Source organism: Vicia villosa, unplaced genomic scaffold (genome assembly GCF_029867415.1).
Source record: "Vicia villosa cultivar HV-30 ecotype Madison, WI unplaced genomic scaffold, Vvil1.0 ctg.001542F_1_1, whole genome shotgun sequence".
Classification (NCBI taxonomy): domain Eukaryota; kingdom Viridiplantae; phylum Streptophyta; class Magnoliopsida; order Fabales; family Fabaceae; genus Vicia; species Vicia villosa.
The window spans coordinates 338,192-362,423 of NW_026705659.1; the positions used below are offsets into that span (position 1 = coordinate 338,192).

The 24,232-nt window shown below is 36.0% G+C and overlaps 1 protein-coding gene, 1 long non-coding RNA gene and 1 pseudogene across 2 annotated transcripts; all 3 read right to left on the reverse strand.

The window, feature by feature from the left end:
* Nucleotides 1-5,530: 5,530 nt before the first annotated feature.
* On the reverse strand, nucleotides 5,531-7,152 carry LOC131635760 (uncharacterized). Its single transcript, XR_009293865.1, has 3 exons — nucleotides 6,988-7,152; nucleotides 6,669-6,809; nucleotides 5,531-6,298 (listed from the first exon to the last, which is right to left on the reverse strand). It is a non-coding gene; the product is annotated as an uncharacterized LOC131635760 (long non-coding RNA).
* Nucleotides 7,153-19,043: 11,891 nt separating this feature from the next.
* Nucleotides 19,044-20,626, reverse strand: LOC131635768 (uncharacterized). The gene is made up of 6 exons (XM_058906407.1): nucleotides 20,240-20,626; nucleotides 19,945-20,136; nucleotides 19,748-19,858; nucleotides 19,563-19,644; nucleotides 19,374-19,469; nucleotides 19,044-19,288 (listed from the first exon to the last, which is right to left on the reverse strand). Exons 1-4 carry the CDS (start codon nucleotides 20,398-20,400, stop codon nucleotides 19,635-19,637), a joined length of 474 nt encoding a protein of 157 aa, XP_058762390.1. The 5' UTR covers nucleotides 20,401-20,626; the 3' UTR covers nucleotides 19,044-19,288; nucleotides 19,374-19,469; nucleotides 19,563-19,634.
* Nucleotides 20,627-20,969: 343 nt separating this feature from the next.
* Nucleotides 20,970-24,201, reverse strand: LOC131635759 (cucumisin-like; annotated as a pseudogene).
* Nucleotides 24,202-24,232: the final 31 nt, after the last annotated feature.

Here is a 24,232-nt window from a genome sequence, read left to right on the forward strand (position 1 = left end):
TCTCAGGGAAGCTATTGAGATCATTCATTCAAGCCCAGGTGCTCTCCATCATCCTCACGACCTCCATTTTCAGAGGTAAGTTTCTGAACTCCACCTCTTTAATTTAAGCCCTCTTTGTGTTAAAGCTCGATTCTATCTTGTTCAGCATCATCAGAGGATTGAAAACCCTCTATCATCGTTCATTTATTCATCTTGTGCATCATTTAATTTTAAAATTAGGGTTTATGTGTTCTTCGTGTTCATGATGAAATTCGTTAGTTACACTTAGAATAAATGAATTCTGAGCCCATAATCATGTTCCTTGTCCAAAAACGAGTGAGATTGATGTTTACATCATGCCATTTAGTTGAGAAACCAGAGAGTTAGGAATTTGAAAATCTGAAGCTCGAGGAAGAAGATGAACATGGCGCGCGTAAAATTTGAATTTCCTGGCTTATCTGAAAATATAATATATTGAGTGTATATAGTTAACAAGCTGCGCGCGCAGCTCAGTTGGTTAAGTTTTGAAATGTGATCATGAAGGGCGTGGGTTCGAACCTCTCTAGGGCCAAACCAATTTTTTAGCATCCATTTTCATTCTTTTTTTTATACAAACTTCACACAATTAATAAACTTATCAAATCAAATCATTTTTACTTCATTTTTTACACACTTGCTATTTAATATACCTACTTTGTGAATAATCAAAAAAATCATAAAAATATTATTTATTTCATGTATTTTAATTAGGTTTAAAATAGTATGTTTTAAATGTTTTCTTAAATACTTTAAAATATATATTTTCATTTTGTTTTAACCTAATTACTTTGTGAATAATTTTATGATAAAACCCTAATTATTTAGGTCTTAATTGGGTATAGATTTCATCTTTGCCTTAATTAAGTTGACTTTTGTCAATATTCAAAACTGTTTTCAATCTCTGATTAAACGGATGATTAAGGTTTTCAAACAACAAAACCTTACATCATTCCAAATCATTTTTCAAATTGCTTTTACACCAGTACTGTAAAGTACTGGGCCTCTAATAGAGTGTAAGTCCCAAAAACCTTCTCTTCTTAGCTTGTTTTTAAAAACTGTATTTTCAAAATCTTCTTTCTGTTTTCAAAACATTCCTCTGGTATTTGAAGGGCATTATTCCCGGTGAAACTCTTCAGATACCTATGTGACCTTTGTCCATCTTCACTTCTTCTGTTTTAAAAAAAATCATTAACTGTTTATCATATATATATTCAACTGTTATCAACAAAACAACAAAAATACTGTTGAGGCTCTGTACATACTTCTTCAATGGCCTCCACTCCATCCAGGTTAGGCTTTACAAGCTTTCAATTTACAGTCTTTATTTAAATTACTGTCAAATATAAACTGTGCATATATATATTAGTTTAGAACTACGTTTGAGTGTAAACCCTAGGACAGTTAAACTATATATATATATATATATTATAGGAATATGACCTAGGATTGAGAATGTCTTCCCGGTGAAGGCTCTTTCCTAATTAGAGATCTGTAGTTCAAACCCCCAAGATGAATTATTCCCGGTGAAACATCTTGGCAAAAACCTTAGAATCCAAATAATAGGACACATCCACCCAAAGAGGAATTATTCCCGGTGAAACCTCTTACCCATTTGCTTAGAGCCAAAATAAGTTCAAAACCACATAAGCTTTCTCTTGTGCTATAACAAGGACCCTCGATTAGCCTCCTCTTGGGCTTTGTACAAGGACCCACAGGCTTCTTAAAAGCATTTCCAGCTTCCTCTTGAGCTTGTATACAAGGACCCATCAGGTTTCTTATAAACATAGGAACAGGTCTTTAGTCACCTTTTAGCCTACCCTGGTGAGTTTCTTCCAATTTTAAACCAGACTTTAAACAAGCTAAGTTTGTCTCAATTTCACATTGAGTACACTTTTGGAATGAGAGACATGGACAGTCTCTGTCACCCTTATCTTCATCAATATTCCTTAGCAGAGTCTAGGATCCATGTTTGGTCATCCTCAGCATTGAGTCAGCCTTCATCTTGGGCTTTAAACAAGAAGTCTCCACTAGATAATCTTTCTGCCAATCTTTTTATCCTTTAATAATTAATGGAGTGCTACCCAAATTTATTCTTTTAAAAACCCCTGGAAAGGGTTAGCCTCCAACATCTGTCTAAAATGTCAAAATCCCTGGAAAGGGTTAGCTTCCACACATTCCTTCATTTCAATAAAAACCCCTGGAAAGGGTTAGCCTCCAAAATTAATTAATAAATAATTTCATTCTCTTAGGAGATAATTTCCCCAAAAGAGTCCAAACCCCTGGAAAGGGTCAGCCTCCAAAAAAAAAACATGATAAAGTCAGTCTTTTAACAGACAAATTCACCAGCTGAGTCAAAATCCCTGGAAAGGGTTAGCTTCCAAAGAAAAACAGTCTTTTAATAAATAAAACCTCCTCAGTAGAGTCAAAACCAACAAAAACAGTTAGCCTCAACCTTGGGCTTCATACAAGGCACCCAAACAATAAAACTCCCCTGTCAAGAGTCAGCCTCAACCTTGGGCATTGTACAAGGCAGATAATAGAGTCTCCCCAGTGAGTCCTTCATCACTCAGTAGCCACAACCTTGGGCTTTGTACAAGGCAGATAAACCATATCTTTCATGTGTCAAAGATTCCTAACACTTAGGATCTTTCCCCATATAGTCATCCATACTTAATTCATTTAAGAGTCCGCCACAACCTTGGGCTTTGTACAAGGCAGAAAATAATGTTTTCCCCTAGCTAGAGTTAGCCACAACCTTGGGCTTTGTACAAGGCACATAAAATAGAGTCATTCAATTATCCTCAACAGTTAGCCACAACCTTGGGCTTTGTACAAGGCACACAAATAGAGTCTCCCTAAATAGAGTCAGCCTCAATTCTGGGCTTTGTACAGAACACTAAAATACCCTGTAATTAATCCCCAGTGGAGTCATCTCCCAGAGTCAATAATATTAATTAATCAATCAAAAAAGCCTCAAGCTTGGGCCTCATACAAGCCAGCTAAAAGTCAAATCTTTTATACAGTAGATAGACATAGCTTATCTCCATAGAGAGATATTTTTACTACTCTACCACATTCAAACAAACAAACATTTCATTTCAATTTTAATCAAGTCTCCCATTTAGGATTTTGAAAGGCATGAGCTGGCAGTAAAACCCAGACATGTGGTAACTTTCCCTAATTTGGATGAGCATCTTTCTTTCATTTAAGAGGCATTTGACTGGTATACTTGCACATACACAAGTAAGGTCCCCCTCTTGAATGAAATGAATTCAGTTATTCTGTCACTCCTTTAAATGTTTGTGGTAGAATAGTACTAATACCTCTCTGTAGAGATAATTTCATGTCTCTTTACTGTAAACAGAGATTTAATTCCAAGCTTCAACCTTGAGCTTCAAGCAAGGCACCAAAAAATAATTAATTTCCCTAGTTAGTTCCCCGAACTACATTAAGCTCTGACTTCCACTAGGGATATGTAGGCATGAGGTTCACAAGGAATCTCAGCGAGCTAATAAAATACCAAAAATAGTCAGTTTGTCTGTCTGTCTGTCTTTTAAAATCAATTTAATTCTCTCTCCTAACACAAAGGAGAAACTTTCCCAATCATTAGCAATAAACACAAACACAAATGACACAGAGAAGGTTCCTGTAGAGTACTACAGATATGTAGGGTGTTTAAACACTTCCCTATGTATAACCGACCTCCCGGACTCCAGAATTTCTAGTCTAGGTGTAAATCCCCACACTTAGCAAACTCCTAGGGTTTAGTTGAGATCTTTTTTCCCCTTTCCTACTCGTAGGACAAATAAGAAAGTTCGTGTGATATCGTAGGAAGAACTGAAACAAAATTCATCCCACCACGGGCGCATTCTCCTTCCAAATTTCGCGTGAAGGGTTTAGCGTGCCGTCCTCCCAAGTGAAACGGGGAGGTAAAAGAAAACGACCACCACAACAGCCACTGAGAATAACTGTCCAAAAGTTCTTCCACAACTCCCTCAATTTTTCCCCTAAGAAGACACAAGTTTTCACCAAGCGGAGTAATTCTGATGTTAAAAAAACCTTCCATGTCAAAGATGTCTTGAATGTTATAAGACATGCCAACTTCCACATCATAGGCCCCAACAGAGGCATAGGCGATTCACAAACCTCTGAAAAAGACCTTCCTTCTGTTACCACTTAGCACTTACGAATTGTAACATTTGAACCTGACGGAGTACCAAGCTTAGCTTTCCCATCGACGAACCAAACCGTTTCCATTCCCTCTGGAAACGAGGAATATTCACGAACAGTTTCTGATTGCCTAGAAAAATGTTATTAAGCTTTATAACCAGCCTATCTTCATCAGCAACATTGAAAAAACGAACAAAACCGAATTTGTTACCCTTCTTAGGTCTACGACCAAGAATAATGACTTCATCCACCGATCCATAATCTTAGAAAACCTCATATAAATCCCTAGTTGACATCTTATTAGAGAAATAAGTGAAAAAGAAAGAAGATTTTAAACTGTCAATCTTCTTCCTCCGATCACCGCCATTTGCAAGATCCCACCGCCCCTTGAAGTTTTTATTTTTGCCTCTCCATCCCCCACCTTCGTCCACCCGAAACTCTATGCTCTCTCCACACTCTTTCTCTAGTGACTATGCATAAACTCATTTGGTTATACGCTTGCAAATAAGCACTGAATCCCAATACAAACAAATAGAGATTAATTAATTTAAATACATGGTAAAAGATTTGAATTTGAAGTTTACAAGTAGAAATTCGGGCTTAAATTTATTTCTAAACATGAACCAATCCCATAATAACCTTTTAATTCGATCCAACATCTCCAAACATCACATGTTGCTTGGTTAAAAAGAATATATTTTCTCATTAACCAATTCCCTCAAAGGGTCACTTACCAAAACATCTCTTTCAATATCTTCAATTTTCTTTCTCTCATATTCGCTTAAATGTTCAATTCCGATTACTCCTTCCAATAATGAGATATCAAGCCAATCACAAACCATACACCATATTACTTTTGCAAAAGACTATGAAAATTCAAGATGTGAATGACTTTATCTTTAATGGCAACAAAGCACACAAATTACATTTTGATTTCCTTGAATCACACCGCTTTTTCCCAATTTGTCTCACGATGGCAACCAGCCCAAAATGAACTTCAAACAAAAAAATATAGATCTTAGATGGAATATTTGTTTTCTACAAAATTACGCATGCCTTCCTTACGCCTTCCGAATACCTCTTTATTGCCTTCTATCTGGGATCCAAATGATTCTAACATGGAGGTCTTTACACTTGTTTTTGCTTTAAAAAAGCTTATAAGCTGTAATAATTTCTGAGTTAAACTTTATACTTCTAATCTTTGCATTCCAGTCTTTTTTATCCTTACTAGATTCATATTAATTTAAAGACCTCCATGTTGTGATACCATTGCAAAATTATTTTGACAAAAAACATACTTTTTTTTTCCACTTTCATACATACGTGAGAGATTTTAATTTATTGAAAATATATCATTTATTTTATACTAATATAAATATTTACTTTTACATTTCTTTAATGCTCTATAAATATCTAGCAATATAATTATAGAAAAAATAAAAATAAAAAACTAAAAATAACAACAACAATAAATAATAATGATAGAAATTTGGAGGTGTTGTGATTTTCTCGACTCGTTTGTTGAAAAGAACTATTTTGATGACAAAAATTTGGAGGTGTTGCGACTTTCTCGACTCCTTCGTTGAAAAGAACTATTTCGATGATAGAAACTTGGAGATGTTGCGACTTTCTCGACTCGTTCGTTGAAAAGCACTATTGAACTTCTCACTTTAAAATTTCCATCAACCTAATGTAGAGAAGTTGACTCAATAGATTTCTTCAATACTCCATCAATAATGACAACATATGTGTAATCTTTTAGGCGCTGTCACAATTGCTCTATAAGTAGAGACAGATGTTCCAACATTGATGACAGTCCTATGAAATCTTCCTCACACAAACATGTTGTTTAGGATGTGTAAATTTTAAAGCAGCTGCTCGCTAGTTCAAATTTGTTGCTGATGTAGGAGTTATTTTCGAGCAATTGCTATTATCTCCTGTGATTGATTGTAGAGCGGTTGTAGTGAAGCCATGTCCGCATAAAAGTTTAATATAATCCTCTTACTTAGTGTCATATATTAAGCCAGGATGCAAAGCATTGAGGAATCAACTTCACCCACTCCATAACCAAACTCAGCGTCTCTCTTGTTTTCAGGACTCATCTCTTTAGCTACAACACACACAAAATTATTAAGATTAACTTAACATATATTAAGTAAATTTTATTCACCTATCAACTTTATACATCATTGTTAATTTGTATTGTCTATTTTAAGATATATATGGTTTTTAAATAGTAGCCAGATCAAATTCAGTTGTTATTTAAAAAAATCTATTATTTTTATCATTATCACTTAGAACTAATTTTATATATTTAGTATTAATTTTACTGTTAGAAATTAAATTTTAATCTAAATTTGAACAAAATATAAGTATAACGTGAACCAAGAATTTAAGAAATAATTTATTTAAATTTGAACAAAATATAAGTATAATTCGAATAGGGTAATGTTTTAATTTGTTTGTAACGAAGATCTTACCTTTGTTTAATCAATGAAATCATAATTGCTTAACCAAATAATAAAGTATATCATTTACCATCAATCTAGTAAATGATAAATGATAAGTTTATATGATAGAAAGTTGTAAAAGTAATAATCACTCTTGGCCACATAATGAACCTGTAAAAAAAATAAAACAAAAATGGATATAATTAAAGCTTAAGATAATTAATTAAAAAGAATAATTTTAAATATTATTCTAGTATATGATGATGAATAAATAGTTAAGTAACAGTCTCTGAAACAGAAAACTTAGATCCATAACTTCGAAATTTTAAGTGTAAAGAGAGAGCTTTACCGGGAAATCCTTAATGTGAAAAGTATCCTTGAGAAAAGCTGTATGCGCTTGAGAGAAAGAAAAACAGGAAGGAAAGTAGTTCTGGGAAATAAAGAATAGCTGAAGAAAATTCACAAAATGGGGTTGTTTGTGATGATGGTGGTGTTGTGGGAGAGTTAAGATGTTGTCTTCTTATAAAGCAAATGGAATCTGATTGTTAATAAAAATATCACATCACATAGCTGTCTATCATTGTGCTATGTTTTTCTTCTTTTGTTTCATATTGAAAATTTTAAACAAAATCGAATTCATTATTATAAACGGGTTAATTGATAAATTCAAGTGGTCTATTTGGATGATGGATATTTCTATTTTTATATTTTATAAATGAAATAAACTTTTTTAAACAAAAAGTAATTTAAATTATTTTTTTTAATGAGTTAGGAATGTGGACTTGTGTAGTTATCCTACAACATGTGCGGGTTTTGGACATTTTTAGTCCATTTGAATTTTGGAAAAAAAAATTTAAATAACCACCTTTTAAAAAAATTATTAAAAAAATCGTGTTTTGGGGAAATTTACCAAAGTATCTAGGTTTGGAAGCACACTCTGGAGTATGCGTCATACCAGATGGCGTCAACAGTCAAAAAAAGGGAGCATGCGCCATTTGAAATGAAGCCTATGACCAACAAAAATTAGGTTAGCCATTTCACATTTCGCCTATGTATAAGTGTTTACACATATGAACCATTTCGAATGGCTCCGATACGTTAGGGTTTTTTTTTTGGAAAAAATACCTCATTTCCTTTCATTTCGCACACATTTTTATGTTCCGTTTATCGATTTTATCTCCAATTTTTCTGTCTGCCGATTATTAAGAGTGATGGACATGGCTGATGTGAAGACAGACCAAGATATATGTACGTAGTAATGTAAAACAAAGTTCATTAAATAAAGTTTTTTTTTTAATAAGCATTTCATTATAAAGCTCGCACTAGGGGTGCAACCCTTACAAAGAGACGCTAAATAGCGTTTGAACAAGATAAAGGAAGTTTAAACCATTCATAGTAAGTGGCATTGAACTTAGGATAACCAAAAGACAACCATCTCCATGAAAGGAAGATGATATTGGAACAAACCACATCATAGCAAAAAACTTTCCCCTTGAAGATAATGGAGTTTCGCATAAACCAAATGCACCAAATGATAGCAATCCAAATTATGTTTATCTTCACCCTATGATTAACATTTTTCACCTTATCTTGTAAGACTCCGTAATCCAAAAATTCCACTCCGTTCAATACCTCCTTTATACCCCCCAACCATACATTTGGTTCCAAAATAAAGTTGTTACACAATAATTGTTACAAAGTTGTTACACAATAATTGTCCTAGGGCATACAACTAAACATGCGTTGAGGTTGTTCCACGACTAGGACATTTGGCCTTCCTGAATATATCATTAACTACCAGAAAACCTCGTTAAAATAAAACATTATTCATATTTATCCAAATAACCTAACACACGCAAACCAAACACAACACAAAAACTACCCTTAGACTTTACACCACCAAATTACAAAAGCAATAAAAATGATCTACTAAAGAAGCCTGATCTCTTTCCACGTCTAAACCAAATCAATCTATAATTAAGCTCCAAATTTGGCTACATGCTGAACAGACAGTAAACCAAAGTGCACTTAACAATATCACATACTAGTACTTTTCTTAAATAAATATAAATATTTTTTATATTGTTAAACGGTACAAGTTTCAAAATTTAAAGTAAGGTTAATGTGTCACTTTCAACTTAAACAGTATAAAAAAAAAAAAGCATGCCATGATCACTGACTAATGTGGACGTTTCTTGATAGTATCTTTAGCGTCAATGTAATATTACATTTCTGTCTATACCATGTGATGCACGAGGGATACTGTTTATATAGATTACTGTTTTTAAATACATAAATTCATTAACCAAATAAATATCTCATTCTTCCAACTGAATTTTATAATTTTATTTTTGTATCTAAAAGATAGAGAATATATATAAAACTATTATGAAAAAATTGGACATAATATTTGAACGAATAACTGTAGCTATCAATGAAGTTTAGTTAGTAATATATTTCTCTCAAAAAATAATTTTGGTACATTTTGGAAAATCAATAATGTTATTTTTCAATACAATTCAAGTTATTAAATATGTTGAATTTTTTTTATAGAGTGCATAGATAAATAAATAAATGCTTTACTTTATTTTTTTTTTCTATGAATGGAAATCGAAGGTTTTGTGTTTGTTTTTGTTGAGATAAGTCAAAAATTTAATGTTGTTGTTATTTAGATTGAAAGATTTATGTTGTTTTTTAAGAATAAGTGAAAGGTTTAATGTTGTTGTTATTGAGATTGAAGATTTTGTTGTAGTGTTGTTGTTGTTGAGATTAAATGTTTAATATTATTTTGATATTGAAAGATTTAATGTTATTGCTGTTGTGTTTATTCATCAAAGTCTTGGCACATCTCTTAAAGGTGTGGATAAATTTTAGCTGAATATTTGTTGTTATAAATATGTAGTTTATAAATATAAGTTATCAATGTGAGCCTAATTTAAAATAGGTGTAGGTTTATTACCATGTAACTTAATAAAATTTTGCTTTTACAATGTGATTCAGTGAAGTTTTGAATTTAATAAAGTTTTTATTTAAAATGCATGATCAATATCTGATTTCAATTTTACCTTTAGAAAGTAGTTATAAATGTAATTCGATAAAGGTTAATAGATATTGTGGTCAATATTGATGTAGTTTCTTGTATAAGCCATTTATGTATCTCGCACTTTAACAAAGAACATTAAAGCTCGAATAATCTTAACATTTTGTTATAGAATTAATTATTGAATGTTAATATTTAAAAAATATATAATTCAAGAGACCAAATAGAGGTATCCATGGTAACCAGTTAATATAAACCAATTCATTTATATGGTTTTGGTTTATAAACCATACTATTTGTCATAAAAATCAGTTTAAAATTTATAACCACTTTAAAACCGGTTTCAAAATAGTTTTGATTTTACGAAAAAAAAATTTAAATAACTAGGTTTAATAAAAAAAATACGAAAAAACCATGTTTTCAGGGTATTTACCAAACTGTCTAGGTTTGGGACCCCGGGAAAGTGGATGCGCCAAATGAAATGGCGCATTCATGTGTTGCAAGCCAAACCATTTGGCGCAAACACACAAAAATTAGGGCAAAAGAAATATAGCCATTTCAAATGGCGCATGAGTGCATCATTCAACACATAGGCGCCATTTCATATGGCTCCTATGTGTTGGGTTATTTTTTTTAAAAAAAAAAACCCCTTTGGGTATATTCGCGCACCGTTTTTTATTCCGGTATTTTATTTTCGTAAAAATGTCTGAGAAATCGAGTTCGTAAAATTTTTAGTAACCCTATATAATGTATGCGTTATCGATATCGGTTTTTTACTAAAGCTCAATTTATTGATGAAAGACCGATGAACGGTTACAAGAGGTGGTAAGCGAAACTGATACATTGCATTAAAAAAAATACAGATTATACTAAACTTGCGACGAGGTCGAGCCACGATTAGGGCATCTTTTTATATTGTGCCCCACCTGACGGCAAATGCTGCATTTTCGTTCCATTTTGTCGTGGACGTCCATTTCGGTTCTAATCCGTGTACTATTGGGACGCCCTTTTTTCTTTCGCCGCATTGCGTCGTTGTGCCAAACTACCTCTCCATCATACTCAGGCCAGTAATCCTCCTTGGCCACCACAGGAAACGCAACACTGTAAACTCTGAGCAATGTCTGAGTCTTGTAAATCGGAGACAGTAGTGATATAGCGTCGCGGTGGGCATACGCACATGCAGCTATGACGTGTGAGCAAGGCATACGAAAAGCTTGAAACCTTCCACAGTCGCACCAATCTTCGTCAAGAAGAACCCTAAATTGTTGCCTTGGCAGTCCCTCATTGTGGTCAATTGTTTCGCGCAAACTGAACGTGCGATTGAATCGGTCGAAAGAAGTTACTTGGTGAGTGTTTGCTTTTGCCGATTGTTGTTGCATAAATTTCATGCAACTATCACTTAATAGTTGACCAGCTTGCCTAACATCACCCCATCTCCTGCCTCTTGTTGAGAAGAGTGAAGCCATCCTAAAGTATGTGGCCTCCACCAGTGCTATGATTGGAAGGTTACGAATGCCTTTGAAAACGCCATTCATGGATTCCACGAGATTGGTTGTCATATGGCCCCATCGCACGCCATTGTCGTAAGCCCTTGTCCATTTGTCCCTGGAAAGATTATCTACCCATGTACCTGCCTCTGGATTTGTCATTACAATCTCACTCCGATAATGCTGGAATGTGGGTTGGGTCAATGCATAACCAGCATTGACTAGGGCCTTTCTTAGATGTCTGTCCTTGATCTCCCGCATGAAGTTTTGGGCGATGTGGCGAATACAATAGACGTGTTTTGAAGGGGGGTCATGCCATTTGTTCGCTGGATTATTGTAAGCACTCTCTATGGAAGCGTGCCTATCAGAGATTAAACATATGTCAGGCTGGGGAGCAACATGTTCTCGGAGGTTCCTTAGAAAGAAACTCCAAGCCGCCGCAGTTTCACCTTCGACGATAGCAAATGCCACTGGAAATATGTTGCTGTTCCCGTCTTGTGCAACCGCCATGAGCATGGTTCCTTTGTATTTGCCGTATAACCATGCCCCATCAATTTGAAGTATGGGTTTACAGTGTGCAGAACCTCGGACGCAAGGTTTGAATGCCCAAAAAAGCCGATGGAATATTCCGTTTCCTTGGACAGGGTTTCCATCCGGGGCATGCGCGGGCAGTGTCTCTAGAATAGTAACAGTGCCAGGTGCGTAACTATGTAGCGCATTGAGGTATCGGGGAAGAATTTTGTATGACTCCTCCCAGTTGCCGTAGACTGTCTCAATTGCCTTTGTTTTTGCAACCCACGCCTTTCTGTAAGATGGAGTGTAGTTGAAGGTTGTAACGATGTGTGATATTATATTTTTAACCTTCAGAGACGGATCAGAGCTTATGAGAGGCAAGATCTCCTGACATATAAGATCGGCACTGAGTTTTGTATGATCCTGGGAATTGTTAGGGTTGACACACGTGTGTTTCTGCGTAATCGACCCTATTTTCCATGCATTACTTCTCTTCCTATAAGAAGCCAACAGTCTGAACCCGCACTCTGGATTTTTACAAGTGATTACATACCGTTCGAGGTTTGAACGGTCTACTTCAAAATCAACGTTGTTCGCCATGTGCCATTTTTTTATTCTTCTCAGACAAGCCTCCTTAGAAGGAAACTTGTCTCCTTCCTTTAATTCTTCGTCATTTTGGATGTAGGGTGTGAAGAAGATGTCAGATGATGGTTCGTCACCTTGCAGGTTCAAGTTACTCATATGTGCTGGAGGTGCGTACGCATGAGCTGGAGGCACCAACGTTTGTTGCTCGTCGTCGGATTCCTCGTTGACCATGTCGTCAAATTCAGTTTCCATATCATCTTCTTCCTCGTCTATGACGTCAACCTCGTCTTGCTCGTTGATTGGTGGGTCAATAACTTGTGACTGGACAACATGAGTTTCTTGTGTCTCAACCTGAAGAGTAATGTACAACTCGATGGAATCCAACCCAGAGTATTCGTGGGTGGTAAACATATCTTGCAAGTCTTCGTCAGTGGCAATCTCCATCTCGTAAAACTTGACGGTGTTGTCTTCATTGAAAGAGGGACATTGGTAAAAAATGCTTGCAATAGGACCCATTGCAATCTTAGAGTATAGTCGCTGAATGAAGTATGAAAATGTTGCTCTTTTGCTCAACAACAATGGTACAACGTGAGTGTTTATCATCACAAAAACGGCTATCTCATGAGAGTAAGTCTCACCGTTTAGATGGGCATGCACAAGGTACTGGGTAGATGAAGTCATTTTGAAGGGGAAAGTGTGTGGGTGTTGTAAGCTCAAGTCAGATTAGGTAAAATTGTTGGTGTGAGTTGTAATGTTTAGTATATATTGGATGTCTTATAAATTGTGCTTCTTACGTCCTTGCATTATCTCAACACATAGACACGTTGATCTATGTCCTGTACCCCATCACGCGTCTGAAAGGATTCCTGATAAGACACACTGATCTAGGTCTGCCACCAGATTCCGAATTGATTATACAAGACAGACACACTGATCTATGTCTGCCACCAGATTCCGAATTGATTACAAAAGACAGACACACTGATCTAGGTCTGTTTATATATAAATAATAATGATGTATATATATTTTAAATAATAATTACGTATATATATTTTATTTAATAAATGTAAATATTGTAATTAATAATTATATGTATTTTAATAATATATATTACTAATTATAAATATAGTTAATAATTACGTATATAAATTACCAATTATATGTATGTTAATTATTGTACACATCCGCTAGGGTAAATATTGTCCAGACGAAAACAACTAACACAACAACCACATTTATTTTAATTCAATGACCCTGCGTTGACAACACAAAACCATCGGTAAATCACGATGTTAAGTTGCAGAATAGAAAAGAAGAGAAAAGAACACAGAACAACTGGTAGTACACGCTCACTCTTTGCAACAAATTAAACAACAGTTAATCTAAACTACTCAAGTGTCACTGCAATAACAAGGGGATCTTCAACGCCTCGGTTAACTTCTCCACTGTGTGTCCAAAACATTAGATCCACGTCCACATCGTCTTTCACACGATCCCAATAATACATGTACGGTCCTTCAGGGTTATTATCCGTCAACGTAATGTATGGACATCGGTAATCTAGCTGTTTAACTTTTCTGGTTGGACCATCTAGTTGACGAAACCCAGTGTTGATGGCTCTAACAATTCTCTAGAAATTCCAGTGAGGGTTAAGGCAAAGCCGCATGTGACTACCTTCCTCAAAGAAGACCACAACCCAAACTGAGTTCATTTTTAAGTATTTACACTATGATTGAAAGAAGAGTTAGTACTTCAACTCCACACACACACTTCTATTTATAGCGGGTGCAAGGCAGAGGGAAATTTTATTGTTAATTATTAATAACTTAAATAATAATTGGAAACTTTGTAACAATAAAATATCATTTCATTGAAATATGTTAACAACATTTAATTGAAAGGTACAGATATGCTAAGAGCATTTAATTGAACGGTACAGAAGTTACTGAAATGATATAGAAACTGTAGCGTCTAGGATATAACAACGGTTAAAACAATGTCTTCTCTGTCCTCCATCATTAGAGGGCATTGGATGTCGTCTTCCATAGTCTCCCACCAACGTTGCCTTTCGAGAAAAACACCTCCCCTTGTTCGAAGTCTCTTGATAAATCTGATTTGTTCGCCTTGACTACACTCCCCGTCCAAAAACCTAAGGATGTTTCTCTTAAGCTGGTCCATGGTTTGGATATTCCAAAATATCACCTGCATTGGAGGTTTGACGGCAGAGTAGATAACGTATCCGTTCCTTCTACGAACGTCCGGTTGATAGACCAGACGCCTCACAGGTGGTGGAGGCTCAGAAGTCCGGTGCGAGCTATCTGGCCTTATTCGAGATCTCATTTTTCAGTGTGGGTACTGATGCGCACGAAACCCTAATTTATAGAGGCATGGACGTCTTGCCTTAGGTCCATTTCTTCATTAGGGTTTCATCTAGGGTTTTGCATGCAGGTCCAAAAACGAAAACCCTAATTTTGAAAAAAAAAAAGGTTCCTTCTAATGCACCATTCCATTTGGCGCATTAGTGTTTTTTGCTTCCTGTAAGTCGCCATTTCATTTGGCGCATAAGAAGGATTTAAAAAAAAAAGCCAAATGGAATGGCGCATATGTTGTTGGTGTGGACCACTCCTAATCCCACATGGTCCCCACCTGCATGCGTCTGAAAGCAGTTACTGTTAACTAGCATGGGCCTGCAGCAATTGCTGAAACGATTCATGAAAGGAGTTACTGTTAACCAGCATGCGCCTGCAAAAATTTCTGATACGATTCCTGATAAGATTCCTGCCAGGATTCCTCCTACTCCTGCATGCATGCTACCCGAGCTGTCACCTAGATCTGAGCTGCATGCATGACACCATGCCTTGCCACCGAAAGTTTGACTGCATGCATGCCAACAATTTCTGCAGAAGCAACACCTAGCACTTATGGATGTGTTGACATGTCCAACATGCAGGATGTTACCGTTTTTTGCCTCATGAATATATAAAGCACTTAGAATTCTGGAGAAACCTCACCATTATCACTCACCTACTCTAACAACAATCCTTTTGCAATCAGCTTACGAATTTACATCCTTCAACCATGTCTCTCCTAACAATGGGCGAAACACACAGTGGAACCCCCCAGAACATCGCTACCTATGTAAGTATATTAGTATTACTTTAAAATCATGCAACTGTCCCTGATCAACTAACTGATTTTTTTTGGCATACTTACTCTTTTCAGAACGCTCAACGTTTTCGCACTCGTAGTCACGCTACCATCGCTCCGGACGACCGCATTATGCCATACCTGAACGTTGCTGGTTTCGGTCCGATTAGCAGGATAGCCGAGTCTTCTATTGACCACAAGTTTGTTCTTGCTTTGCTAGAACGCTGGAGGCCAGAGACACACACCTTCCATCTTCCAACAGGGGAGTGCACCATCACCCTTGAAGATGTTCATATGCTACTTGGCCTTCCTGTTGACGGTAAGGCAATTAATGGCTGTGTTATGCAGGCGAATTCCTTATGCCTTGAGGCAATTGGGATAGACTTGATAGATGGAACCGTTGGTGCTAGGGGGCAAGGTGTTAACCTTAAGAGGTTAAAGTATTATTATAAAAAATTTCACTTGAATGATGCGTCTCCCCAAGAGACCATACTGCAGAAAACTAGGTGTTACTTACTATTGCTTATTGGAAACGTTTTGTTCCCAGATAGCACTGGTAACACTGTTAACTTTATGTATCTTCGTTTGCTAATGGATTTTAGTAGAGTTGGTCTGTACAGCTGGGGGTCTACAGTTCTGGCTACCGTGTACCAATCACTATGCAAAAACGCAATTGCTGATTCCTGCACATTCTATGGATGCGCCCTGTTGGTGCAGGTGTGGGGGTGGTGGAGGATGCCAATACTGGCCCCGATTAACAATGGAAGTTGGGACTTTCCGTATGCCTTGAGGTAAGTTTTTAGTATACCATTTTCTCCTTACACATTCTACTCCATTCTAACTAAATCATAATATTTTTGTTGTAGATATTGTGTGAAAAAAATGGACTTCACACGTAATCCGCGGTCAAATATCACAATGTACCGCACGCTAATTGATCACCTTGGACCCCAACAAGTATTATCTCTAATTCTTTTCTACTTTTTTTTAAGTATTTTCCATAAATAATTTTTCCCGAAGTAATGTATAACTCTCATGCATGCAGTTCATATGGCGACCGTATCTCGAGTGCGAGTATGAGCCTAGAGCTCAGGATGCAGAAATTTGGACGACAGAGTGTTGCTTAATCCAGTACAACATCATAGAAATGCATCAAAGTGACCGGGTAATGCTTCAGTTTGGGATGCGTCAACGGATACCCGACCCTCCAGTTGACTTGGGAGTGTGGCACCTCAGAAGAGTTAACCATCAATGGACACACCAACACTGGAAGGATTTTGCACCCGATCATCGCCAGATGTGGAAGGACCGTCGCCAGTATGTCCTGAACTTCCCCGTTAGTGACCATGAAATGAAACCTTCTCCTGAATACATGAGTTGGTATCGTACAGCCACATCCCCTAACTTGTTTCTTGCAGCTCCGTTCTATTTAATTGATCCCCGTGCACAGAACTACATCTTGCCACAACAACAACAACCGGAAGAGGAACAACAACAACAACAACAAGAACAACAACAACAACTCCGGCAAGAACAACGACAACAACAACGACAACAACAACGCCTACAACAACGCCAACAACAACTCCTACAACAGCAACAACAACAACAACTCCAGGAACAACAACAACTCCAGCAACAACAACAAAATCTATTCAGTACTCCATCCCGTTCCGCACGCAACTTCCGCCAATCAAATATTTTCCAATCCCAATCTCAACCATTACAAGAGTATGAAGACCACCATCATTCCTCGGACCAATATCAGACCCATTCACAACCATTCGGATTTGGAGCATTTGCAGGGTCCACAAGGGGATTCGGCCAAAACCTAACTCCCGGTTCATCTAGCCTTCATCTTAGTCCCGACGATGGTCCTCATGGTGAATCCTCTTACCGTGGCACCCCCTCCGGCTTCGCAACACCTTCAAACCAATTCGGCTTTAATCAAGGTAGTTCTAGTGCTGCTGGATGCTATGAACCCGAAGTCTTTTCCCAACCCACACCACCACCACGACTAAACACATTTGAGGGAATGGGTAGCCGACTTTACAACAGCGGTTTTCCGGATAATTATGGGGGCGTCGACGAATTCATAGACAGCGATCCACGCGACATCCCAGTACCAGGCCCCGTGACACAAACCCAACAAGAAGCACAAAGGGGCAGGGGTAGGGTTAGAGCTAGGGCAAGAGGCGGTGTCAATATTCGCGGCGGAATCAACGATCGCGGTAAACGTCCCATTATAAGACCAGGTTGCGGAACGGATGGCTATCTTGGTGATGGACGTCATTGATCATGTTGTTGTATTTTCATTAATCTGTTGTATCGTTTCTCAAATTATTTGTAACCGATGTTTAGTTTTTTAATTATATTGTAATCGATGTTGTTGTATCATTAATCTGTATTTTCATTAATCTGTTACAATTTCGATTTTCGTTTTCTGCTTTACATTTTTAAGACGAAAAAAATATTTTACAAATTTTTTTATGTATATATCTTAACAAATAAAAATATAATAGGATTTTTAAAAATAAATATTTTCATAAATCTTAATTAAAATAAATTAAAAAAAATGAAAAAAAAATTTTAAAAAAAATAGTAGTGCACTTAGGCGCCAAATGGTTTGGCATCTAGGGCAAAACCCTAGACTTATGCGCCATTCCATTTGGCGCAAGCTTTAGGAATTTTAGGGTTAGCCATTTCATTTGGCGCATGCATCCCTATTTAACACCTATACGCCATTTCATTTGGCGCATTCAGTTAACTGAAATCCCAAACCTAGACAGTTTGGTAAATACCTCGAAAACATGGTTTTTTCTGTATTTTTTTATTAAACATAGTTATTTAAATTTTTTTTTCAACTACCTAATCTTAATTGTAGGTTGTATCAATAGTTGAGTAAACCAATAGTACCAAGCTCGAATCTTGGTCGTGTCATTTTATAAAACATTTTTAATTTTCAATTTATTTTTATTTATTTATTAGAGGTAGGAAGTCTATGTTGTATCCTTTTAACTCTGGATGCTCTCACTACGCCATAAAAGACCTACGAAAGCGCTTTTTATAGCCTTTAAAAGCGCTTAAAAGCGCTGTGAAAGTTGGCGCTGGCGTAGCTAACAAAAGCGCTCTGGTAGGCCCCCCCTATAAGAGCGCTTTTCTGGAAAAAGCGCTCTTGTAGGCCCCCCTTTAAGAGCGCTTTTCAGAAAAAAGCGCTCTGGTAGGCCCCCCTTTAAGTGCGCTTTTTCCAGAAAAGCGCTGTGATAGGCCCCCCTGTGAGAGTAAAAAATAAAAAAAAAACGCAACATACTAAAGCGCTTTTGGAAAAGCGCTCTTATAGGGTGGGCTTTAAGAGCGCTTTTTCTGGAAAAAGCGCTCTTAAAGCCCACCCTATAAGAGCGCTTTTACAAAAGCGCTTTAGTATGTTGCTTTTTTTTTTTTTTTTTGCTTTTTTATTAATCTTTGGCAGCGCTTTTACAAAGAAGCGCTTTAGTAGGTGGGCCTTTAAGAGCGCTTTTTAAAAGCGCTTTCGTTGCTAAATGAGGTATTTTAATCTGCAGCCTGTAATTTAATCCTCCCAGTCGACCTGTAATATTTTCGACCTGTAATATGTTTTCAGCCTGTAATATTTTCGACCTGTAATTTATTTTCGACGATATTATTTCAGCCATCAGTAAGACAATATATATATACTAATATAATACCATTATAATATCCAAAATTATATATATACATCATTACAACATCAATAATATTATAGTTCAATTCGACACAAATCCTACATGAAAAAGCGCTTAATATAAAAATGACACAAATCCTCTTTTATTTCTTCCAACTTAAGTTTCGGGTATCCAGCGGCATGGAATTCGTCAAGGTACTACAAAACAAAAACAAAATATGAATGATACATTTAGTTAAATGTAATAAATTATATGAAATTATCTTAAGTTATAAATTCATACCGTGAGCGGAATCTCTAATTGATTTGCCTGAAGGATTTCTTTCATAAACCTCAATACAAAGTATCCGCAATCGTAACTGTTTCGCTGTTGCGGACACTACATAGAAAAACAAATAAGATTCTATAGTTGTGCATTGTTTTATCAAGTAGCATAAATATATTATAAGCAACATTGTGAAAAATAATGTACCTGCACTTGGATCCAAGTAATGTTGTTAGATTTAGTTCGGGATACCTGTGCGTCCCGTTGACTTCGGAACACTTATATTGATCTAATTAACAAACATATAAAAGCATATGTTTAGATCAATCCCACAAATAAGTAAATATATATATAAATATACACGAATATATATTTAGAACGATCCCACTTACAAATCAACGATGTCCTTCATGGCCGGATAATTGGTCCATTCACCATTTACCGAATTCAGATAATACACGACTTCCCTTATAGGGTTGATAGCAAGCAGCAACCAGTGTGCTCTATAAATAAAAACAATAGGTTATATGAAAATTTTGCTATACACAAAAGTAACAGAGATTAGAAGAACAAAGAATGAGAAACTAACCCTACTGGTCGGGTATTATACGCCCAAAGATGCAGACATTCTGTATTGTCGGTGGACATGAATCTATCGACTAATCGCTGTCTAACTGATTCCCGTTCCGAAGCAATTGCCATTCCGCTGCAGTGGGCGGAAGACACGAAACAGAATCTGTTAGACAACGGAGTCCCGCGCAACACTCTGTCATACAACAACCTTAAATAAAAACATAATAAACATTAGATTATTTTCATTGAAATGTGTAAATAAATTATATTGTGGGACTAATTAAATAATATATCGGATGAGGGAATATTACCGGATGTATGAGTGCATGTTATTGACGCCTAGTTGATCATGCTTAAAAATCTCCTCCAAGTCATCAAGTGTAATAAGTGACTTGAAATCAATACCGAAGACACTCTCATCCATAACGATTTCACGTAAAGCACCATCCTTCAAATCGGACATATCAACCATTGTTGCGAGCGTCGACCGGTACCGAGGCACAAAAGCACCGCCTTTTTTTCCCGCTGGCTTCGGAGGACCAGTGGGTGGTACGGTACGAACTTGCTGCGTCACTTGTTGTGACTCCCGACCGGATGCCTAAAAATCATATAAGTTAGGTAAAATATAAAATCATGCAGATTTAGATTCAGATTAATTATTAACACTTTAAATGTACCTCTTTTAGAAAGCGCTTTCGTAGCCCATTCTGTAAGAGCGCTTCTAAAAAGCGCTGTCATACCCCCCCCCCCCCCCCCCCCTTTAAGAGCGCTTTTAGAAAGCGCTTTCATACCCCCCCTATAAGAGCGCTTTTGAAAAGCGCTTTCATTACCCCCCCCTTTAAGAGCGCTTTTTTAGCGTGTTTTTTTATTTTGTTTTTAGTGCAACCTATAACAGCGCTTTCTACTAGAAGCGCTTTAGTAGGGGTGCTGCTAAAACTTAAATTTGGCGTAGTGTCTGACTATCGTGTATACTTTACTGTGATGATTTGAATGAAGAATTGAAAGCTAATACGCGATAGCACTGGATGTAGACTCACAAAATTTAGGGGTGCAAACAAAATAAAGTATGGATTACATTGTTAATTGTGGATTTACAACGTTGATGGGTTGCAGTTCAACCCCCTGACTACGCTGTGGGCTCGCCCTACGGGACAAATAAAATTGATACAAAGCTGCTAAACACAAGTGCCTACACTTAACTAAAATGAAAATGAAAATCAACATAATTACAAAGACAGCAGCAATAATAACAACAGCACGAACATTAAAATATGGAGCATTTCTAACTTTTTCGGCTCGATATCATAAACAATGGGGCTCCTCACTTGATGTTCACCGTCATCCCAAATTAGAGAAGCAGAACTAATGGGTTCTTTAATGGATCCATCTATTGTAAGAATGTATGTTTGCCTTTCTCCTATTGATGTGAAAGACAAAACATCGGGCTTTACTGAGATGATTAGTCCATTAGGAACTGAAAGAAATGCTCTATATGTGGATGTTGGTGATCCAATATTTGTTACCGTTCGTTCGAAGGTCCCTCTGATGTTGTGCGGATTTGATGCTTTTAAAGCAAACGATGGATAATTTAAATCCCGGGCAGATATATATGATATATTGGAACAACTCCTTGAATTTTCAGTGAGTTGTTTTATAACGGACTTATTGTAGCCTAGTTGACATATGAATCTTATGTAGTCCATTTTTCCAGCATCATATATTAAGCCGGGATTTAAAGCTTTCAATGGATCAATTTGACCTGCTCCGTACGCAAATTCAGCATCTTGATTATTTATCGGACTCAATTGTTTGGCTGCAACACAAGGAACACATAATACTTATTTATATTAATTTAAAACATTAACTAAACTATACACATTTCAAATCAAATAAATATAAATTACTTTATCTTAGTGTATTGTCTTGTTATGATAAGTAAATATGTGTTGCATGTCCCTTTATATTTTTTATATAGATACCAAGAAAAATAGTAGCAAGTAATTTTGAAGAATCATTTAAAAAAAACTTCTTTATATAGAACTATCGATATCACTTGTATGTAATACTAAATACTTATTAAATTTATAGATTTAAAAACTTAAATACTTTCAAAAACTTTTCATAAGTTTGAAATAGTTAGTTTAAATATTATATTTAGCATTGGTTCATAGCTGAGGGCATGAGTTCGGTAATATATATTCGACAATAAAAAAAATAATTGAAACATAGATAAAAGTTTAATTTTATAAAAATGAAGTGAAGTATATAAGTATAAAAAAAAAAAAGAGAAGAAAAAGTGTAATTCAATCTCCACATGGATAACTTTCTTAATTGATTACGATAAATATTCACTTTAAAAAGGACAATTTGTTTTTAAAAACAATAATCAAAATTAAATATGTGCTAACTTTATTTTCAATTTATTGATGCAAATGTATATCAGTATGCACTCCAAGTGTGATCGTATTACCTGTTGTCATCAGTGCTGATCGGATAGCAGCAGGTGACCAAGTAGGATGGAAGGATTTGATGTATCCTGCTGCACCGGATACATGTGGACATGCCATTGATGTTCCAGACACAATGTTAAATCCAGAATTTCTTCCTTCGAGAGAAATTGGAGACCAACTAGCCATGATATATACACCGGGAGCAATTAGGTCCGGCTACATCATTAATCAATAGGAAAAAGAGTTAATCATAATATTTAAAATGAAATAGTTGTTTTTAATTTAGTGGTAAATAAAAAAAACAAACCTTAAGAATATCAGGGGTAAACTAGATTTGGACCTCTCGATGAAAAGGATGCAACAACAGGTGCTAAAGTATTTTCTAATTCATCCTATTTAAATATTGTTGCTATAGGAGTTTCTGCAAAATAATTTATTGAAAAAAGTTAAAATTTTTAAAATGATTGTAAGTAAGTGGATATAGAAATTGCAAGTACATTTACCTCACAGAATTTATGTACTTGTGTATCCTAGAGGCATCTTTTGAATGAAGGTAACTTGCAGCTAAAGGGTAAGAGTCAGCAACATCTCTAAAACTTTCCCCTTGCGTCAAAACACCAATAGCACCAACTCTTAATGCCTCTAAGGCTCCTTTGCTGCCGCCTTCGCATAGGACAATTTTTCCTTTCGCCAACTTAGCATCAAGGGAATTGCTAGTACAAAAACCTACATTTTTAATTACAGTATTTTTGTTAACAAATTATAAACTAAGTTTTCATCTGTATTTAATAATACGTTGTTATACAACTATGAATTTAAATTAGTTACCTGGATTCATCGCCATTTAAGTGAGCTTCTTTATTTGGAACATCTCCACTGTAGACAATAGGATACATTTTTCCCAAGAGATCAAATGTATTCACAGAGATCCCCTAACATTAAAGAATTAAAAAGAAACATTAACATAGTATATCATTAATTTAGTTATGAAGTATACATTACAAACCAAATTTTGAAGTCAGAGAAGATGAAATAAAAACTTATTTTAGAATATGATAGAAAACAAAATTATAGATTTACCTCATAAACCTTGTTGTTTCCTAATTTCACCTTGGTTACAAATTTCCTTTTTTAAAGTTCCAGCTCCCACAATAATAGACCATGGTGAAAAATATCGATAATGAAGCAGGTTTTGGGCCATCGTTTCCTCCAGCAAATACAGTTAAAATTCCATGTGTCATTGCATGAAAGGATCCAAGCGACAATTCATCATTAAAAATCATAAATTGATTTTCTGTTTCTCCACCAATGGACACTGATATTATGTGAACTCCATCTGCTACCCCGCATCATGGAATGCATCGAGAATACTCCGTTGAGTAGCACGTTGAAGGTTCCACATACCTTATATATAGCAATACGGGCTGATGGAACCGCACCCTCTAGATGTTACTTCTCCTAAGCCAAACACAACTTGCATGTTCGATAGGATTTCCAGCTGTGGTAGATGCTACATGCGTTCCATGACCGTAAACGTCAATGGGAGAGAGCATTGCATTATCATTCAGAACACCATAATATCTAGCCCCAATAACTTACTACAAAAAAAATATTATATGAACAATTGTTTGTGATATACTCTCTTATAAATCAAATATTTTTAATGAGTTCCAAATTACTTCTTACTTGTTGCAAGTGAAGTTATAGATTTGACAAACACCCTTCCCTTTCTTTGGAGGTGGTCCGAAGCCTTTATCATTAAAACTCTCGGATCCTGGCCAAATTCCAGAATCTATTATTCCAATGATAACATTCGGATTCATATGATTCTCTCTTCACATTCATTGGGAAAAC